This window comes from Paramormyrops kingsleyae, chromosome 5 (genome assembly GCF_048594095.1).
Source record: "Paramormyrops kingsleyae isolate MSU_618 chromosome 5, PKINGS_0.4, whole genome shotgun sequence".
Classification (NCBI taxonomy): Eukaryota; Metazoa; Chordata; class Actinopteri; order Osteoglossiformes; family Mormyridae; genus Paramormyrops; species Paramormyrops kingsleyae.
In genome coordinates, this window is record NC_132801.1 from 22,693,812 (window position 1) to 22,715,358 (window position 21,547).

At 42.4% G+C, this 21,547-nt stretch overlaps 3 protein-coding genes and 1 non-coding gene across 8 annotated transcripts in view; 3 read left to right on the top strand and 1 right to left on the bottom strand.

The window, feature by feature from the left end:
• The window catches only part of LOC111848653 (uncharacterized), a 23,471-nt gene extending 19,111 nt beyond the window's left edge, over positions 1-4,360 (top strand). Inside the window, exons 44-51 of the mRNA XM_023820850.2 lie at positions 308-361; positions 455-562; positions 865-918; positions 1,168-1,275; positions 1,380-1,665; positions 1,780-1,970; positions 2,346-2,588; positions 2,947-4,360. Coding sequence (XP_023676618.1) covers positions 308-361; positions 455-562; positions 865-918; positions 1,168-1,275; positions 1,380-1,665; positions 1,780-1,970; positions 2,346-2,588; positions 2,947-3,093 — 1,191 coding nt within the window. The 3' untranslated portion in view covers positions 3,094-4,360. The remainder of the gene's footprint in view (positions 1-307; positions 362-454; positions 563-864; positions 919-1,167; positions 1,276-1,379; positions 1,666-1,779; positions 1,971-2,345; positions 2,589-2,946) is intronic.
• On the bottom strand, positions 3,132-15,122 carry sgca (sarcoglycan, alpha). The gene is made up of 11 exons (XM_023820862.2): positions 14,031-15,122; positions 13,340-13,468; positions 12,508-12,662; positions 12,021-12,090; positions 11,728-11,929; positions 10,278-10,440; positions 9,669-9,877; positions 9,328-9,354; positions 8,529-8,720; positions 7,971-7,997; positions 3,132-7,679 (listed from the first exon to the last, which is right to left on the bottom strand). The coding sequence occupies exons 1-11, from the start codon at positions 14,062-14,064 to the stop codon at positions 7,676-7,678; spliced, it is 1,212 nt and encodes a 403-aa protein (XP_023676630.1). The 5' UTR covers positions 14,065-15,122; the 3' UTR covers positions 3,132-7,675.
• Positions 15,123-16,038: 916 nt separating this feature from the next.
• On the top strand, positions 16,039-16,110 carry trnad-guc (transfer RNA aspartic acid (anticodon GUC)). Its single transcript has one exon. It is a non-coding gene; the product is annotated as a tRNA-Asp (tRNA).
• Positions 16,111-16,803: 693 nt separating this feature from the next.
• ppp1r9ba (protein phosphatase 1, regulatory subunit 9Ba) overlaps positions 16,804-21,547 on the top strand; it is a 53,409-nt gene continuing 48,665 nt past the window's right edge. For 2 of the 5 annotated variants that reach the window (XM_023820856.2, XM_023820859.2), the window contains exons 1-2: positions 16,804-16,910; positions 18,430-19,963. In XM_023820856.2, the coding sequence (XP_023676624.1) occupies positions 18,485-19,963 (1,479 nt within the window). In that variant the 5' untranslated portion in view covers positions 16,804-16,910; positions 18,430-18,484. Of the gene's footprint in view, positions 16,911-16,948; positions 19,964-21,547 lie in introns of those variants that run through there. The other 3 variants (XM_023820858.2, XM_072712433.1, XM_023820857.2) reach the window with 3 other exon arrangements.

A 21,547-nucleotide genomic window follows, 5' to 3' on the forward strand; every position in this document is an offset into this window, starting at 1 on the left:
GAGGGGATTCTGCTATGTGTGATACTGCTCCCTTACCTCCACTGAAAACACATTCCTATCAATGCTATATACAAAAAATTGACATTATAGGCCAAGCTGCAATTGCTTAAACCATGTCAGAAATTAAATGTATATCAAGCTGAGGGTATAATATTATGGAATGACTATTATACATAGAATGTATTGTACTTCTTCTAAATGAAGTCTGTTTTACAATGCACACCTTTAGCCATTAGCATGATAACCATTCTGTGATGGAAATAGGTCTGTTTTGTTGCATGACCACATGTATTTCCCTATGTTTCAGGGCCCTGCTGGTCCCGCTGGTGTCGCTGGTGTCGCCGGAGTCCGTGGCCCTTCCGTAAGTAGGCCTTCGCACGTTAAACATGCGAAATCATGCATTTCACTCGGGAAGAAACGCAAGCCAGAAGGCTGATTTGTCTTCCTTGTGCAGGGCCCCGCCGGTGCCAGAGGTGACAAGGGTGAGACGGGAGAAGCTGGTGAGAGAGGCATGAAGGGACACAGAGGCTTCACTGGTCTGCAGGGCATGCCCGGACCCCCAGTGAGTAAACATGCAGCCTGCTGACCTGCACACCCTTACATATAAGTCATCCTCCCATCACTGCTTTGATATTTTATTCAATCTGAACTGATACCGTTTATATATTTAACTGTATCTTTAACTGATAAGTCATGTTTAACTGCACCAAAAGAAATTCCTTGTACTTTTTGTACTTGCCGAATAAAGATTCTGATTCTGAAATTAAGTACTGTGATCCCAAAACTCCAGCTTCCATATATTTACATGTACAATATCCTTTTTACTTATAAAGTCCTCTTCATGTCGGATGTTCCTTCACATAGGGTCCTTCTGGCGAGCAAGGACCTGCTGGACCTTCTGGCTCTGCTGGCCCTAGAGTAAGTAGCAACATTTCCTTGATGTCTGCAAACTTATGGATGTGCTTCTGCAGTCAAGTACTAGTAATATAGCAATATAAAGTGAAAATATTTTGCTAAATATTTTTTATTAAACAAATATATCTGCATACTTCCATGAAGAAATTGGTAGTTACCTATACATTGTTTTCTCATATTCGTAATCTTCCACTACAGTAGTGCTTCCACTAATGCATGGCCTAACTTTTAACATTTTTCTCCCCAATCCAGGGACCTTCTGGCAGTTCTGGTTCCGCTGGTAAAGATGGCCCTGGAGGTCTGCCCGGGCCTAGTGGACCACCTGGACCCCGTGGTCGTAATGGAGAATTGGGACCTGCTGTAGGTTTTGCACACTGAAACATAAAACAACTTGGATCTTATATTATATGAGAGTCATAGGATCATACTTCTCTATTCCTTTTATCTTTCCTTTTCTCAACAAGGGTCCTCCTGGACCTCCCGGACCCCCAGGACCTCCTGGAGCCCCCGGTGGTGGATTCGAAATTTCCCTGCCCTACATGCCTGCCCAGGAGAAGGCACCTGATCCCTACAGAGCTGGCTACAGAGCTGATGATGCCAACATGATGCGTGACCGCGACCTGGAGGTTGACACTACCCTCAAGACCATGAGCCAGCAGATCGAGAACATCCGCAGCCCACAGGGCACAAAGAAGAACCCTGCCCGCAGCTGCCGGGACCTGAAGATGTGCCACCCTGACTGGAAGAGCGGTTAGTTGCCACGCAGTGCTGAAATGGGTCAATTCCATAGACTCATGCTTTTATACACAGCTCTTGTGTATCTTTTGGCCTCACATTCAGTTCCATCATATCACCCCTCTGCAGGAGAGTATTGGATTGACCCCAACCAGGGATGCACTCTGGATGCCATCAAGGTGTACTGCAACCTTGAGACTGGCCAGACATGTGTCTACCCAACTCAGCCTGACATTCCCAAGAAGACCTGGTACACAAGCAAGAACACCAAAGAGAAGAAGCACGTCTGGTTTGGCGAGGCCATGACTGATGGTTTCCAGGTGAGAGAACAGAAAATACCGCTAGTTATCGCTGTGTATTTAACTCAGTGTGCTGCTCATGCACCCACAATGATTGTAGGGAAGCTAGATTTTATTTGTGGGATAGACAGGATAGCATGTATCCTTTTGTGCACTGTTTTCTAGCACATTCTGTGTTTGTTTATAGCAGTGTTTCCCAACCTGGCCCTTGGGGACCCACAGACGGTCCATGTTTTTGCTCCCTCCGAACTCCCTGCCAGAGCAAGGAAGGAGCAACAACATGGACCGTCTGTGGCTCCCCGCAGACTGGTTTGGGAAACACTGGTTTATAGTGCAGAGGAATCCTTAAGGTAAACCAATGATTTCTTGGAATGCTAACAGTGCCAACTCTCTCAGTTCCAGTATGGCAGTGAGGGCTCTGACTCAGATGACGTCAACATCCAGCTGACTTTCATGCGCCTGATGTCCAACGAAGCCTCCCAGAACCTCACATACCACTGCAAGAACAGCATTGCCTACATGGACCAGCAGGCCGGCAACCTGAAGAAGGCCCTGCTCCTGCAAGGATCTAACGAGATCGAGATCAGAGCCGAGGGCAACAGCCGCTTCACCTACAGCGTCAGCGAGGATGGCTGCACGGTGAGTCCTCCACTCTACTTTCCCACTTCCAAGGCTCCCTCTAGGGCCTGGAGGGGGATAGATGCTGTGAAAAATAAACATAAGCCCCGTCACATTTGGTCAATTTCACAGGCTGATTCAGGAAGGTGTACAAAAGTTGACAATTGAGTTAAATAGACACTAGGAAATCAACAACTATAAAGTGACTATAAAGTGACTTCACTTTAGTGTAGTAGTATAAAAACCATGTCATATGTAGAAGATTATGTTACAGTGCAGTAGTAGGGAAGGTGAAATGAAGAGTGGATGATGATTAAAATGTTATGCCAACCTTGCGAAAAATCTGATGTTCATTCTATTGTCTTCTCCTTTATCACAGTCACATACTGGCGCTTGGGGCAAGACAGTCATTGAGTACAAGACAACAAAAACATCACGCTTGCCCATCATTGACATCGCTCCTATGGACGTTGGTGCACCCAATCAGGAATTTGGCATTGAAGTTGGCCCAGTCTGCTTCTTGTAAAAATGAAATCTGGACTTGAAATTGTTGTTTTTCTAGCAGTCATCTCTCTAAACTCTTTTTCTATGCATTAAAAAAAAAACCTAAAATGTCATTCGGCTGAAAACGGTCCACTTGCTTAAAACTACAGTCCTGAAGACGGTGTTTGTGTCTTGTCAACTTCTAAAACCATTTTTGGGACCACTACTTTTATCAAGCAACATCAAGGGACACTTTAAAAAAATCTTTTGTTTCACTGGCAACAGGAAAATAATTTGTAAGTGTAAAATCCCCCTGGAGTATACAAGGAAAGCAAACATAATGAAATACAGGTGACTTTTTTACCATGTTTTTTTGTTTTTGTTTTTTTTTTTACTGATGCGGAAGGACAATGACAAAAACAAACGAATGCTATGTACCATTTCTGGTGTTTAATAAATTTGAAAAACAACAGTTAAGTGTCTTGTTGTTCTAACCACAAGGGAAACAGCCACTGGAGAGCCATTGTTCTTAAAAGTCACCGAAAAAATGTTAGAGACAGGGGTTAATTTTTAAATCTTATGGCTACCTCAGAAAAGATATCCAGATTGTTCTGAAACACCAGGAAAGGTTTGACACAAAACGTATGTTTTGAAAAGCAAGTGGCCGCTGTGAAAGGTGCTATTTTTTTTCAGGAGGTCCTATCAATGGTGTACAATGCAAGATCTACTATTGTAGTTTTATATTATTGTCACTGATGCTTGTAGGATCTTTGGTGCTACAGTTCAAAATAAATAAAATCTCTTGCTTGTCAGTGGAGCAAAACTGGTTGTAATTCTTTTTAAAGTGTTGTTTGAGAAGCTCTACAGCGGAGTTCACCAGTGAGAGTACATTACTGTAGATATGTTCCACGCAATCCTGTCTGATGTAGATTAAGCATGTGGATTTGTTTTAAGTTTTGTTGCAGTTTTTTTTTCCAAGTTCTTGTCACCTACATTTTCCCTTGATTTTCATGTTTTCCGGTCGTCAGCCCCCAGCCCATCCTGTTGTCATGCTGTTGCTTCTGCAGTACACCTCTTTCAAGAGTTTGTTTTTGTTTGTTCGTTCTTTTTCTTTTCAGCAAAAGGATTTTTTGTTTTTTAAATGAAAACAAGGAAAAATGGAAAAGATTTTAAAAAATCATCAAAGAAGCAGACACATTCTGGGGGTTCAACACAAGAAGATCTGTACCTATTTTGTATATGTATAATAATTGGAGATGTTTTTAATTATTTTGGATGCTGAAATAAAGCATGTTAAGTGGTCTACCTTACATCTGTGGCATCTTGAATTTCTCACTATATCTCTCAGTGGAGCACAGATTGTACAATACCTAGAACTGCATTAATGCAATCTTCAGAAAAACTGCCCTGAACGCTTGTCTAACCTTGGATCAGCACAACAACACCTGAGCGCCGACATCTGATTTTGTTGTGCTCGGTGGGCATCAGGGACGAAGCATTTTTGGATGCAAAAACTTATTTTAAACTTATCTGAAACAATAGCATATTTATATATAAAACTTTCTGTTTCATACCTTGGCAGCTAGATTGTAATTTGCAACCCTTTGTAAACAATATTGCCTGAATTACAATGTTACAGTATAAGCATCTGTATGTATATATATATATATATATATATATATACACACATATATATATATGTGTGTATGTGTGATACCTTAACACTTGCAAAATCAATGAAAGAGTCCTGCATGGATTAATGAAACTGCTGTGTATTTAATAACCTATCAGCACTGGAATCTGGATCAGACACATTTAATCAAGTGGCAGAAGGCAGAAAGCCATTGGTGTATGACAAACAGATGTCGATCCTCACATATATTCTCAGAAATAGCTTTTCCAGTTAGCGTTGCAGTGACTCTGGCCTATGGAAGTTTACGATGCCGTGCTCCCCGAACGAGACGGCGGCCTCTCACAGGGCACAGAAACATCCCTCAAAGTGACCTGCCCAGTTAAACAGCTGGTCTTTGGTGCACAGAGGCAGACTGGGGCATTTGTAGGAGACCCTGCCAGAGGCAGGGAAGATGCTTAATGCTGAGACGAACAGAAGGGGAATGTAAGCGCAGTACTTGTGATAAGGGAAAAAAAACCGGATGATGCCAGTAAAAGTAATTTGACCCAATCACAACATTACACGTTAATTAGGAAAATTAATGTGGCATGCATTTCCACACAAATTACACCCATTTTCTCTAATTAAATGCAAACAGGACTGACATCTGAAGAAGGGTGAGCCCTACTGCCTCCTGGGATAAACTGCACGTGCATTGTAACCCAGTTCTGGAAAAGCTATTGAGATGAAGATGAATGGATACATTTTACAAACAGTTAAAAGTCTTAGTCAGCTATCCATCGGTTACACTATATAACTAAATAGCCATAACGGAAATGGGTTAGTGTTGTGAATACTACAGTTCAGTTCAGTTGTAACACGAATTTTATTGTTACTGATGAACAAATGAAATTTTGTTTAATTAATTAATTAAATTAGTACTTTAAAGATAAATCTTTACACCTGTTTAAAAAAACCCATCTAAAAATCTGCCAAAGACAAAGCCAATGGCATTAACTACAGCAAGGAGAGTGAAAATACTGAATATGTAAGTTTCTTCGCGATTTTTAATTCATTTATATGTTTTTTATTGTTATTACAAACAGCCCTTAGATCCCCACTGCGACAGTGTTTGAAGGATTTATGGAAATTAGTGTCTGGCTCAGTTTCTCATTCAAATAATAAATGTCTTCAAGACACAATCACCATAACACGCAGTATGAGCTTAAAAGTACCACACATTTATCCGTACAAAATTGATTATAATAGGCTATTCAAACGACTACAATAAGATTCCACGCTTATACCAATAAATACGTCACATCTGTGACACTAACAACTCTTTCTAGGCACTGCATCTGCATGCAATTCGCGTTAAAAATAAAGTCCGTTTTCAAAATTAAAACAAATCTGGAAAAGCACTTAAGTGCCCATTCTAAGCACGCTGCTAAATCCAGTTATTTTTTGACAAAAAAATAACAAACAAAATCCTATACACAGCCGAAATAAATGGGGGGTTTTGTAATTTAGATTTTGTTATGTATCTTTAGGGAATCGGGGGTGGGGGCTTGTTTAAAACCATCAGCGCACGTTACCCCAGCTTACACCTTGGCGGCGGCCGCGCGGTGCCCAGCAGCTCATAGACGACCTCTGTCCACCTGGTGATGTCGTCTGCCTGATATCCTGCAGAAATAAGCGCAACGCCGAGGGTCCTCAAACGCCCGAGCCCAAGCGCCTGGGCTGAGAGCGGGACTCATGCCTTGCTCCATCCGCGTACTTCACTTTTTACAGCATAAAATGCAATTTAACGAGTGGATCGTCGCCGACCTTGCTGCTTGGCGTTTTACTACTTTGGACAGAAAGGATACCATTCCGGGCTGTCTACTGTCTTTTCCCTGAACCACTTGGATAAGGATTTTCCTATATTTTGCATTTATGACCAAGATAACTTTATGTATATCATATATTAGAAATGTATAAGTTTAAATGCCCACATTTTATATATGTGTGTGAATTTATTTTATGCTTCTTAACTATTTTTATTACTACATTTAATAAGTCTGCGGTAAGTTAATAAGAAACTAATACGATTTTTTGTTTAACTAAGGTGGTTATCTGTAGTATTTGTACAGGTTAACAGGTGATTAACAGTGTATTCGTCACAATTAATTTATGCATTATGTAGATCTCAGTTTCAAAATCTGTAAATTATTAATTCCATTGCGTGAGCAAACCGGCAGGAGTGATTGATTGGACCTTTTTTAAGACCTACACGTATAACCCCGCTTCATTGGCTAATTGTTCTCTAGCCTCAAGCGCGTATTAATTGGTATGATTCACAAATAGTTGGATAACGACGCTTTTCATAATCGAAAAGTATTTTTGTTTCATGTGATTTTTTTCAGTGTAAAATGTATTTACGAATTTTAATTTTTAAAGCCGATATTTTAGCACCTCGAATTCAAAGTATTACATCGATTATTGATCATTGAAGAGATTTATCCTCGTATAACCTATTGGACAAAGGCATGGTTACGCAGAATGCGCCTGGTCTTAATAAATTCATGGACTGTCGCCCCTATACTTTCAAAATGTTAAAAATAAGCTGGAGTATAAATTTTTATGCTTTGTTGTTGTATGTGACATTAGAAATTTCCAGCAAAATGTATGTTCGATATCCCTTTAAACCTTATTGTATCATACTATACTTTGCAACCAGGTATAAATTTAATCAATTAATTTAATGTACCACAGCAAAATTTTACTTTTAATCACAGAAATTAGATTTAATTGAAATGCTTGTGGCATTACACTAATGGAAAATAGCCTATCAATAAAAGTAGAAATTATTAACTAATATTAAACTATAATGTTTGTAATATCTGTTAAGATATATGATCACAAAACCAGCGGACAGAATAAGGAAGGTGTTTCGTAGTCTTCTGACTTCATCAAACCGGTTAATGTAGAAAAGCCAGATTCTGTGAAACCCAGGCGTCTTCTAATATATCGGTTACCTGAGGATAAAAAAAAAAAACCATTACAGTTCAACAATTACCAGTCAGAATGATGAGCTAGAAGTCTGTAAGTTTAAAAGTACTACACCCTCGCTAACTGACCAGTCCCGTACTGAATCAGCTTAGCAAACCTACCATTTTGCCTTGACCTCCTTCACGGGTCTTTCTAAAAGTTACCAATGTTGCCATCATCTGGATGAAGTTGGTATTGCAGCTTGTTCACAGCACACAAAGCTGAAAATCGAAATGGTTTAGGTGCAGTGTCCTGCGAAGTGAATAGGGCAGTCTTACCTGGAAGGTATATCTGTGTTTGGATCTCTGTGAAATGAAAGAGTAAGTTAGATAACATTAAATTTAGCATTGCCTAAGTTTGTGTAACAGTTAAAATATAACACACTAAAAATACAATTGGTTAAAAAACCAGAACAGAAAGTCTTAGCAAGGGATTGTTGAAAAAAAATATTGAGGCAGCAATAAATATATCATTATCTAGAATGATTTTGAAAGTAAGCTCCAACAAAATGTAGAATGCTGTACATACATCAGCTCAATAAGGCTGTTGATATTTTATATGTTATAGCTTTCTAGAGTTACCCGCTACTTAAATCACTTGACATATAAAAGTTTTGCACCTGATTTAACTTGGGAAAAAACATCAAGTTGCACCCATAACCATGTTCTATTTTTGGATTGTTTAGTAGTGTTTGACTAATCTAAATGCTCCTTTTCTGAGAGTCTCCTAATAACTTGCCTGACATAATTGTGCGAGTGGCTCTTTAAGGGCTTTGGGCTCCAGGGTCATGGGGGGGAGGGGAGCTTTAACACCGTTATAGTACCATAGAAACTCACTGCTGGGCCATGATGAGGGGGATGTGGGGGCTGTCTGCATGGAACTGCCTCTGGAGGGCGGGCATCCTCTCTCCTGTGCGGGCGTTGAACATGGGCAGGGTGGACTGGGGCCGGGAGGCATGGCGGCTGTCGGCCATGCCCCGGAGCTCATCTGAGTCGCTGTGGATGGTGCGATGGTGGTACAGCTGTATGCTGGGAGGGAGAGGCGGGATGTACCCCAGAGGGGCAAGGTTCAGGTGCAGAAAGTAAAAATCCAGACCAGGATTTTGTTTCAACCAACCAGTTGAGTATAAAGAGTCACATTCCTATAGAATATTCAACTGGTTGTTTGAAACAAAATCTAGGTCTGGATTTTTACTTTCTGCACCTGAACTTTCCACCCCTCATGTACCCAAAGACAGCAGGTGCACAGCAAGCACTTCCTCTCATTCTAAATGTCTGCTCTGCAGGAAGGATCATAATAAATTCAGCCTGGAATGCTGTTGCATGTATTTAACTAATTATACTGGGTATCTCATTTCAGATCACTTTGGGACCGTGGTAGATACTTTTTGCTGTTTGATTTGACATCAGAATATGAAATTATTTAGGTTCATGAACAAAGTTTTCACAGATGCAGAACCTGCGGTCAGATACACGCCTGCCTACTGGAGGCTGTGGTGTCTGTTTTGCATTCAGTAGTATGCAGCACCCGTTGTGTCTTTTGGCTGGTAGTAGCATTTGGAATCACACAGAGCATGACCACTATAAAACATGGCTGTGTCGAGCGGGTGGCACGATGAGGCAGAGATGTGCTTACTCAGCTGTCTTTGCATCCCGTTTGTCCCTGGGAAGAAAACGAAAGAAAATTATCACCTCAGCAGTCAGCAATGTTACACACTGCAGCAGAATATTTCGCTGTCTTTTGCACCATTGATGTAGGCTTTAAAACAAAGCTAATGAAGTCAGCTGAGTGGCTTTGCATTCATACACGGGAAGTGTTGAACGTCTGCTTAGCTTTGTATTGTTTTGCATTACGCTTCATACAGAGCTTGCATTGCATATATGTTTCACTCTAAGCTTTCTTCATGTTTTTTTTTTTGTGAGGTTAACGGCCGGTAACTCGAGGTATAAGCAGTTGAGAGGAGCTGCCAGACGTACACGCCTTCTCGCCGGCAGCACATGACGTACGCCAGGACGGCGCACAGCAGGACGATCAGCACAAGGGGGACGATCACCATCCCGATGTATGCCGGGAGGTAGTCATGGGTGGGAGGCGATTCGGGGGGGTCGTAGAATCCCTGAGCCTCCAGAATTTCAGAACCCCGGGTTGGTGCCGGGGGTGGGGGCGGGGGCTTGGACAGGTCGATCTGGAGAGAGCCAAGGAGAGTTTGGCGGACCAGGTACGTGCCAAGCACAAGATCAGTAACTTTTATAACTTTATGCCTTAAATATGCCGTTTTTGCTCAGATACATCTGTCTGGAACAGAGCCAAGCGAATTCTCTTGTGAGGGTCACAGTTTTTATAATTTTTTTTCCAAACGCAGTGTTATTGTTACTTTGAACATGTCATTTTATGACCTAAGGTGTAATTACTAATGATAACAACATAATTATATATTGATATTTACATACAGTAACGAGTGATAATCTGACTAAATTATATTCTTGTCGTATACGCAGTTAGGGCTGGTGTTTCCGAAAGCAACACTGCAGCATCATCATGCATGTAGGGCCGCAGTGTGCACCATACCATGCAGCGGCACTGACCAGAGTGGTGTTGCACCATGTAATGCAGTTGCTGGGATCGGAGCACACTGTACAGCTAGTGGAGGCCTTTTCAGTAGCTCTGCATTGCTGCCGGTGCTCGGGACGTTCAGTCCGCAGCAGGCAATCTGAGAAGGGCTGCTCAGAGCCTAGCTTCACATACACCCTGAAAAAAGACATACCCCCCTTTTCCTGATTGCACTCAGATATAATTACAAAGAGAGATGAGTAGTAATTTAATGGTTACAGCTAGATGCCAGTTACAATTTATAGGTGCAATATTATAATTTCCAAATACAATGTAAAGAGTTTCCCTAGTTACACTACTGGCCAAAACCATACCAAAACCAACACATAATTTTTAGAGATTGCAGAACTTTATTCATCTGTTGCTCCAGTTATTTATTTAATCATCCAATGCATGATATTTGTAACATTCTTTGTTTATAAACATTACTACCAATATTTGTGTAGTAATTTTTAGGGCATACTGCCGAAAATTCTAGGTGTTTCTACAATTTTGGCCACTAGTGTAAATTGCTTTGTGAACACTTTCATTTACTTTAAAAGAGTTTATTCAATGTTACCGTAAGCTATTTGATTTTTAGCTTTCATCTTTTACGATTTTTTCCCCCTATATATTAAGATAAAGGAGCTAACAAAAGACATGAGTATTGAACGGGAAAGAGGTAACAAAACAAATATGCATTATAGTGGCACCATTATCTAGGTGTGACACTGCGAGGTTAAACATATTGTAGTATTATTAAGTGTTGTAACATTATCGCATTTTTGTGAGCATGACATTCTGACATCATTACATACATGTAACACTGGTGTATGCCAGTATGCTGCCCCTCTGACTTGCAAGCTTGGGAGGAAGTAAAACAACTGGTGGTGCTAATGTAGACCATCAGAATGTGCAAATGCGACAGATGGGTTGCCATGGAAACAGCACATATGCGCGGGGACAGCCGCTGCCTTTTGTCACAACCTGCCTGCACCACAAAGCCTGGAGACCAGACCACTGCTTTCCATTGCCTGTCCGGTTAGATTTCCCATATTTTTCCCCCACTGCGTATATACAGTATATATATATATATATATATATATATATATATATATATATATATACAATTTTATATAATCTGAATAAAGAATACATGTGTATATGCATGCATATATCCAATCAATGTTACCATAAGGCTTTGACTCAACAGCAGTTTAACTAGATTAAGAGACCTACCTGTAATGCACGTCAATGAGCCTCTTTAAGCAAATTAAACTGCTGCTGAGTTTGAGTCCTGTGCTGAAGTGGAGTGAAAGTGTCCAGGCTGAGGAACCCCAATGTCTAAATGTACTCAGAAATGTGCTTTAAACATGAACAGTGTATGATTCTGCAGTGTCCGTTGCAGTGTCCGTTGCAGTGTTCGTTGCAGTGTTCGTTGCTTACCCCTCATAGTGGCCTGGCAGGGGGAGAGGCACTCTGCCCCCTCTCTCTATTGCAGAGCTGATATTGACAAAGGTCAGTCTGTGTGTCGCCCCCCACATCTTCTGAATGTCATTCTTTATATCATCCTGAACATCAGAGGACAGCACCTTCTCAATTTCCCTCAGGGGGATGTAGAATTCAGCTTGATATGGCATCTTCTTTCCTGAAGGGAAACTTATTATTACTGTCCCTTACAAGTAAACATGTCACGTTAGTTTGGCATAAAATCAAATGTAAAAAAGATCTTGCTGTACCTGGTGGTCCAACAGTTATCACCATCCTGTCTCGGAAGGTATCATAGCTCCGCTTGTTAATGACTGTGATCTGTCATGTAGATAAATCCAAAAATGTTTAATCCTAAATGCCTTGTGGAAAATAATGTTTACTGGATTATATACCTAAATCTTTAACATTTCTGCAATGAACTTGAGGGTCTGTTAACTGAAAGAAGATGCATTGTTTGCTGTAAAGCAACTGTCTAATAATGTCCTTATTTATAAATAGTAATTTCTACATGGTTGGTGTTTCGTGATCTCAACAGCACAAAAAAGAATGTCACTTTTATTCTTGGAATTTGTGCCGTTTGCTGAGCCCCATTTGACCTTTCTGTTGTAATAGATCCTACAGATTATTGATCATATGACCCTTAGGACATTCTTGTACTACAAACACTTTCTCCAAGGAAATTCCTGATAGCAGTGGAATAGGCAGTCCACTCGAGCAGGCACTGGGAATCAGTACCTCAATCACGTTCTTGCCTTGGTCCTCTTCCAAGGGGGTTCCGTACAGGAATCCATTATCCATTGGATGCCTCTGGGTGAACCGAAGCCAGTGGGGCAGGTCTGGGAAGTACTGCTTATTGCATTTGAATACCATGGGATCATCGTACACCCGGCCTTTTTTCCACATCAGATCGCACAGGAAATATGAATCCATAAGCCTCATATTCATTTGGATTCCATTAACATCAGATTTTGATTACTTTACTCTCACATTTAATTTTCACATCATTCTGCAACAGCACCACAGCCGGGTGACATCATAGGTATATCTTGGAGCGTTTAAAAAAGAATGAAAGACCAGCCAATGATGCTGACCCTACTTTACTTAGCTCATGACTCCATCTAGTGGAATGATTAATTATAGCAAATCATGAAAACAGCTGCTGCTGCAAACCGGGTACACCGCTGCTGGGGAACACCGTGCATGTTTATTGGCTACGATGTTTAAGCTCACATAGACAAATGAGCAATTGTTTACACAGCAATAATTTCTGGCTAGGCTAAATCTATTCTCTTTTTCCTAATTGCTAAATACTTATACTAATACAACAAATGCACACAGACACTCCCACACTCAACTTTAATGTCACACTTTTCCTCTAAGTATGAGGTTGTTTTGCAGGTTGCTTAGCTTATTTTTTAGGTTACAATTTTACCCAATTATTCATCAGAACAATTCACATTAAAGCCTGATTAAAATGAGGTACAATGGCAAGGATGCTCTCAACACCTGAGTCTGAAAGCCAATGACCATGAGCTGGCAGTGAGTCATTTCTCAAACATGCTCTCACCATAGTGTTTGAGGAATGGTTCAAAATCACCCTGGAAGGTTTCTCTCTTCAACTCGTGCACAAACAGTTGACCCACTTGAGTAAAAGCCTTTATATCCGCATGGACCGCCAGGAGACAGGCCAGACAAACTATGGGAGGAGAAAATAAGGCCTAGAATCCTTAATGCTGGGCGCATACTGCACTCACAACACAGCTCATGCACGGCACTAACAAAACACTCAGACACCTTTGTAACGGGCAGCTTGCATATACACACAGCCAGAAATTTGTTTTCATATTCACACTGCTGCCTGGACCAGAAGTTCCTCATCTTTAGCTACTATTGCCCATGCTGCTCTTTAAATACGTATGTAGGCTGAGAAATCACATTCACTTTCTAAAGACTTCCATAAAAGTACGCCTACATAATCAACTAAAAAAGACTAACAACAGCGAAATGTTTTAAATCATGTTCAAAGAGGAGTTCGGTACATTTGAACAAGCCCTTTAGATGCAGGAGTAGATCACTCACTCAAATGCTTCAGAAAAGGTCAAGAACCTGGCATGTCTCTCGACCTCATGGATGCCAAATGTAATAAAAGACACACATCATTGTTCTGTTTTCAAATACCCTTTACATTCCTGTCTCGTATGACAAATATACAGTTCTGACATTTGTTACGTCATAAAAAAAAACACAGAGAAACTTGCCTGTAAGACACAATTCCCAGCTCTTGTCAGCCATCTTGTTTTATGTTATGTGATTGACAGTAGCAGAAGGAATACGAGAACTGCTATGCAGAAGTAGTTGGCTTCGGCTATTTTAGTTCCCCGCATTCCCAAATAGATCATGTGTGCACTGGTGTCTATATTTGTGTTTATCTGAGCAGTGCGCCAATGCAATGAAACTCATAAGTTTATGTACTGTGAGCGTCATTGAGTGCTTTCTGTGCTCTGCTCGTATGACTAATTTTGCACATTAGCTTTTGGTAACAGCATTTCCCAGAGAACTCAAAACTGGCTGGTGTTTGGGCTGGGCTGATGGGACGGTGGGGCTCCACCGCAGTGACGTCTAACATCAGGCACCTACACACTGAATGGAAGAACTGAGTGAGAGGTGCTTGACAAAGACAGTAAAGCATCAGAAAGTGGGGTACAAAGAAAAGAAGGTACGTGTGCGTGTGGTAGGGTTTCCACATTTTTTAGGGCCCCTGTCACTCAAAGGTCATTGGAATCATCCTAATTTTGCTCTTCATGGCACCCTTGTTGGACCCCCACTACTGCTGCCACTTTCTGAAGAAATATGGGATGCCACACCCCCAGAATAGCATTTGCTGATTGTACAGTATGTAGTTACCTATTCGCATCTGACAGAGCCTGGCTGACCCAGGTAATGAGGTATCTATCCATTTCGACGACATGGCCGAGCCCAGTATCAACTTATTCCACAACAAAACCTCTGTTCTCTGTTAAGGAACTACACAAGGTCCATCTGGAGAAGCAAATTAGAAAGTATGATCTCCAAAAGGAGCATAGTAATCTGCTTTAAATTATAAATGGAATACCAGTGAAAGGTGAGTTTTGTGGTTGTTTGCCAGCTTGGGGTTTGGGGGTTAGCCACAGTAAAGTTCCCAGTTTGTTGTATCATGTTTCTTGAGTTCCCTGAGCGTATAGCTTACAATTTGATATATTCAAGACCTCCTATACTGCTGGGCCCCCTGAATCTGCCAGGGTATGCATAGACCCCTGATCCCACTACGGAGAACCTTACACAGAAATAAACAATAATAATATTACCTAATGACAATGACAATCAGTACAGTCCATTATGCTCTGTGTATATCTAAGCCTCTGTTTCTCTTGTTGTAATATGGAATATATTGATTGACAAGTGACATGAAGTCAAGACATATAGTCGTTGTAATATGTCAATTGAAATAACAAAACTCCTTTCAATTTGAAGACCATAGTTCGTTTTGCACTTGCATGCAGTTAAAGCGCACTAGCGTATCTCCTTAATTACTTTTAAATTAAATTATGATGTAGATGTTAGACGTACTAAGTTACAAAATAAGGATATAGAAAATAGGTTTTTACATGTTGATGGTAGTGATATTCAGCTGGAAGTACCCTGAGTTAAATAAATAAACAAACAAACAAATAAATAAATATTCGTTTTGCACAACATACCAATAGCTTTATTCTTCCTTCAGTAGAGTCCATACCTTACAACCGATACGGAAACAGGACTCGCACAGTTCTGCGTGACCTGACTCACCCTGGTCAAATATATATACACACGGTATTGCTACGGTTTAACAATGATCATCCTTTATTTGTCAGTTATTGTAGTGACAGTAACGCAGTAAATTAAAGAATGGTTTTATGGATGAATACATTGGCTACACCGTAGGCCTATCGTCGTTTTAAAAGACAAATTCTCTATATGTAATTGCTTCCCCCGTTGCGCCAAGTCACTAATGCAAAGCCGAAGATGGCAGCGTCCAACTAAAAGAATCTCGTTCTCTTAAAAAAACAGTACTTTACCCCGATCATCAGTAACGGCATGCCCCCTCATATATAATATTGGCCTATATCTATGCTGACATTATAGGAAAATCTCTATCCATTAAAATATATACCAACAAATATACACGAATTTAGCAAATAAGACATGATTAAATATAAAAAAATATGTAGAAAACAGAAACTCAACATCTCCTCGTTAGTATAGTGGTTAGTATCCCCGCCTGTCACGCGGGAGACCGGGGTTCGATTCCCCGACGGGGAGTAATACTTATTCGTTTTGCACAACATATACAACGTTTTGCTTTATTCTTCCTTCACTAGAGCCCATACATAACAACCTGAGCGTATAGCATAAACAGGACTCGCACAGTTCTGCGTGACCTGACTCACCCTGGCCAAAGCTGCTCTCCAAATCGAGGCCCGGCCGAAGATAAAGCAGCATCAGGACTGCCACCACCCGGGTTAAGAACAATTTATACCCCTCTGCAATTTGGCAATTCAGCGCAGTGCGATCAATCTTCAGCCTCATAAACACACAATATACTTTACTAGACAGAACGATACTTTACAGTTTGCACATTGCACTTTACCGTATTTCCTATTTTAGCCATTTCTTTTTTATATTTATCCTCTATTAGCCTTATTTTCTATTTCATCCATTCCTTCTATTTATTTCGCATTTATTGCATAAATGCGTACCTCTGCAGTTCCTAGTTATACGTCTACTTCTATGTTTTGTCCGTGCCTTGCTTTTGTTTTGTGCTATTTAATTCTCTTACGTTACATGACTCGGACTGGATGGCGCGATTTAAAAATCTTATGTACTGTTGTGGAATAGGCAAATAAAGAATTCTTAATATCCTTCACCATTGCAAAGTACTTATGCTGGCGGAGATGCCATATGCTCACGACGAGAGACTGGGAGAGTGAGAGAGGGAGGGGAGAGAGGGGGGAAGAGGGGGCAGTGCTGACAGCTCGCCGCGATTCTGGGGAGCGAAAGCGGAGCGTGGACACAATGGAGCGCGCGGCAGGAGACTCCTGAAAGAACCGTCCATTTACCAGGTACCGCCGTGGCCGCACGTCTCCGCTGGCGTGATCACCGCGCACGCCAGTCCCTGTAGCCGCCGTTAATGTGGACATTATCGTGGAATGCAAAAGATGCAGGAAGCAACGTAGCAGAGTAAAGGCATCAGTAGGGTACACGACCGAGGCCCCAATTCTCCGCATGGTCCTAAAGCTATGGTGGCCGGGGATGGTTTGGGTCAAACAGTCATAATCGCTCATTTAAACAAATAAACATCTGGCGCGATGCTCGCCGTCGCCGTAACGTTTACCGTGCGCAGCGACCTTTGCGTGTATAGCCTAAAGCGGCAGATGATAGCTGTATTTTTCCAATCATTTAAAAAATATTCCAGCGGCGGTTGCAACATTCATCTCTCAACAAAGCCGTCCGTTAGAAATCACATATGCTTGTCAAATTTCATGCATCCGCATCAGTAACGTTGACTCACGTTTGCCATCAAGATACGAGAAAATGCCGTTATTATTAAAATAAAGATCACATTCGTGATAGCCACCGACACTGCTTGAACGGAAAATACATATAACACAAGCATTAAAGACGACAAGACAGTTTATGAAATAGGTGGCGTTTTGCTTTTCAAACGAGAAAACAAATAGTCAGACAAAAGTCGTCCCATCCCACTGTTTATGTCAGACCCGAGCAATTTTGTCTTTTATTTTTACAATCTATTTTCAAAAAATAATGTTGATTCAATTTAAAGACACAGCTGGCAATTCATACGCCAATAAATGCATATTTCCGACACTGAATGCTAGCTGAAAACATGTGAAGATTAGACAAGGGCCAATGTATAAAGATTATTCGGCTACTAATTGCGTTGTTTTCGACAGACAGACAAAAATAAAATGAAGAATGGAAGCAGTTGCAGATATAACTAAATACTGCTAATGTCCGGTGTTAGACGTTGAGGAAATGCATTGCTTTCACTAAGCGGTATATATGCAAGATTTTTTAAAAAAAAAACACGGTAGTACGTATTGTTTAGTCAGGCATATGTATAGCATAGTCGATAAAATATACAAGTAGTAGGGCCTTACATTATTTTTTTCATTCGATAGTTAACGTTTAATTTTTGAAATAACAATGATGAGGAAGGAGGAAATAGTAATCGGACTAGCATTAAGACCCAGGGGTGCTCTTCCTCTTTGCTGCAGCTTTGCTGTTGCGGGAGGACCAGAAATCTGCAATAAGGCGGATGAGAAAATTCAAGAGATCAAAAATGTCATGTAAAGGGGATTAAACACAAGTGACTGATAAATGCGGGGACCGCTGGTAACGTATCGGTCGATATTTTTGTAACAGATTTGCACTTGAAAGAAAGTAGCGTATTTTTCCTTTTTCAATTTATTGTGAAATACCGATGTAAATCATAGATGCAGAAGCCTGATTTTTGTATTCTCCCCATTCGCTTCCCTAATTCTGTGCCCGCGTTTGTGTTCCTGTCTTGCTGACCGCTGCCTATGGTGGATCTGACCGTTTTGCGATGACCTACCAAAGGAGATAAAGGGGAGCTATGCCGTTACTGACCTACCTCAGCAACGCTTGATTAATCATGATGAAGACCGAGTCCCCGTCCTCAGCCAGCGCAAGCACCACTACCAGCTCCAACTCCAACTCCAATCTCAGGAGCCCGTCTCCGCACAGGAATGCGTATGAGGCGGGCATCCAAGCGCTGAAGCAGGCGAAGGACTCGCTGAACAGCGCTGCTAACGGCGATGGCCAGGACAGTAAGCCCAAGTCGTCTTCTCGGGGCCGCAGGTATGGCTCCAATGTGCACCGCATCAAGAACATGTTCCTGCAGATGGGCTCTCCTGTTCCCGGTGAGGGGGAGGACCTGGCTAAGAGCAGCGACCGGTCAGTGCGTCTCTCACTGCCTCGGGCCAGCAGCCTAAACGAGAATGTTGACCACAGCGCACTGCTCAAACTGGGCGCCACTGTTTCAGAGCGCGTCAGTCGCTTTGACCCCAAAGTGGACGGGGGCCAACACAGGGGGTCGTCTGGTTTTTCCAAGCTGCAGGAGACCCGCAAGATATTTGAACAGCGCCACCTGCAGGAGAAGCAGGCGGCCACCAACCGTATCCTGTTAAAGAAAGAGCGGGCTTCTGGCTTCCAGGACGGTCGGCTGGATGTAGTGGTACGCTTCAATGGCAGCACAGAGTCGTTGGACAATCTGGACGGAGGCGGTGCGGTGGAGGCGGTCTCACCCACCGTAAGCCAACTCAGTGCCGTCTTTGAGAAGGCTGACCTCCGGAACAACCTGCACAGGCCCTCCACCTCTCCACTGCCCTCTCGGGGGGTCGGTTCACCCTCAGGGAGAGCTGGCACCCTCAGTTCCAGGATCATCTCCAAGAAGACCCATGTCCCTCCTCAGAGCAACCAGGAGCAGAGCGGCCACTCAAAGGACCAGGAGGTGTCGCCCAGGAGTTCCAGAGCTAAGGTGAGCACCCAAAATGAGGACGTGGGCTCAAGACGGGGAGCCCAGGCTTCTGAGGCAGACAAGGCTAAGCTGGATTCAGAGGTGGGCAAGTACAACGAGGCTGTGAACTCTAGCGCGAAGGATGAGGCTGAGGGGGAACCAGGCCTCACAGGTGGCCAGGAAGATATTGGGAACCAAGAGGCGGCCAGCCGACTGGTGCAGGCCGAGGTTCACGCCTCGCAGGAGAATGAGGAGGTTGCTGGGAAGAGGGAGGGCTTAGAAACAGCCAGCTCTGTCGGCAAGGATTCTAGCACCACCGAGGTGGGAGAAGAAGGAGAGAAAGGCCTTGCAAACAAGGTGGACGAGTCCCTACAAGGGGAGGACCTGTGTGAGGAGTCCCGGAAGGAGGATTACTCAGAGGCGGACCTAGTGGACATCAGCGCCTACAGCGGCATAGGGGAGGACTCCGGGGGTAGCCAGCTGGACGAGGAGGAGGATGAGGATGAAGACGACACCTATGAACCTGAGTCCAGCTGTACTGAGGTTCCGGGACTTCCTACAGAGGAGGAACCGCCCCCGAGCCGGAAAATCCGTTTCAGCACCGGACCGATCAAGGTGAGTACTCATCAGGGTTTGGCTGGGGGTCTGTGGGTGCCGCTGTGGCCGTTTGGCACGAACAGTGTATCTAACCTCTGCTGCACAAGGGATGCTGAATATCACCCATCTGAAGTTAATTTATACTCATTTTATTTATATAGGATAGTCTCAAGAATCTGTTTTGCTACTAGACTTTTCCTGACTTGCCTGCTTGCCAAGAACCACCTAGTGGAAGGTGCTGGGGACTCGCATTGTGGAATGAAGTGACTTTGGTGCCATGTAAAATGTGATTTGTGATCTGTAGAAAGCACATATATTCACTGCCTCAGTCATGGATGTTCCGAGTCAAGAGGAGGTATAACTTTCGATTTTGCAATGGCCAGTCAGCCCCCCAGTGCAGAAACGGGGAAGTAAATACCACCAGTGGCCAGCTCCTAATGCGTCTTGAAACAATTTGTGATTTGGCAATCAGAAGGTGGCAGAAAATGGTTTTGGACATGAAGTCTTTTATGATGGCTAACGTTGGCCTGATATGAGCACACACCTAGACCAGGGGCATGCAGACAATCTCCCATGCCGTTGTTAGCAGTCATGATGCTGTTCCTCTGTTTGTAGGTGTTTAAATGTATTGCATTGAAGTGACCGACCCCCACCCCCGCTCCAGCATATATAGATATGGATATAGGTGCTATATGGTGATGGTTTTCTGAAAGAAAACTGAAACCTGCGATATGAGGACAGATTTTTCTTAAATTCCTTTGTTAGATTTCTTTTAGATGCTGTGCTATACTGTAAATGCATCTTCCTAAGGCATAAACCCCCTTTTTTCTTACTATAGTGGTATAGATGCACACATGAATAGCTAATATACACCATCCTCATACAAGGCAAACATTTGCTTAACCAGCTTTTGCTGTGTTTCCATTGATAAAGTGATTAATTTGGTGGCATTGCTATTCATCGTACTATTACCAGTTACTGTACCTTTACTGAAGGAAGTGGTTGATGTATTTCTGTGTCCCACCCACCTAATTTCCTGTCACCATTCAGATACAGATCAAAGACCTATCAACTGCTGGAAAAATAAGATAGTATGACCTTTATTTTTTGGATCTTTGCTAAAATTGCGAGAGTGTTTAATAAGACCATCCGTTGTAATTTTTTTAAGCCCATGGCGTTACTTGTTCTCATGCAGATTTCCTCTAGTTACCGTCTCGTCCCACAGTCCACGGGCATGCAGTTAGGCTAATATGCATCTCTAAATTGCCTGTGTGTGTGTGTGTGGGGGGGGGTGTATATGACCAGCGATGGACTGGCATGTTATCCAAGGTGGCCCCCCTGCTTATGATACCTGGTATAGGCTTCGACCCCCTGCATCTCTGTCCAGGAAAAGCGAGTAGGAAGATAGATGCATCATCATCAATGCCACATCAGCTCCTCATTCCTAAGCTTGTGTGAATCTGGGCATTTTCTCACACCCCTAGTTTGGCAGGCAGACACTTGAAGGAATTTCTCTGATTGTGATACTCGTGCGGTTGGGTAGCTCACTTTTGTTTTGGAGTCTCTTACGGACTATTCAGCTTGTCTGTCCCATGGTGGCAT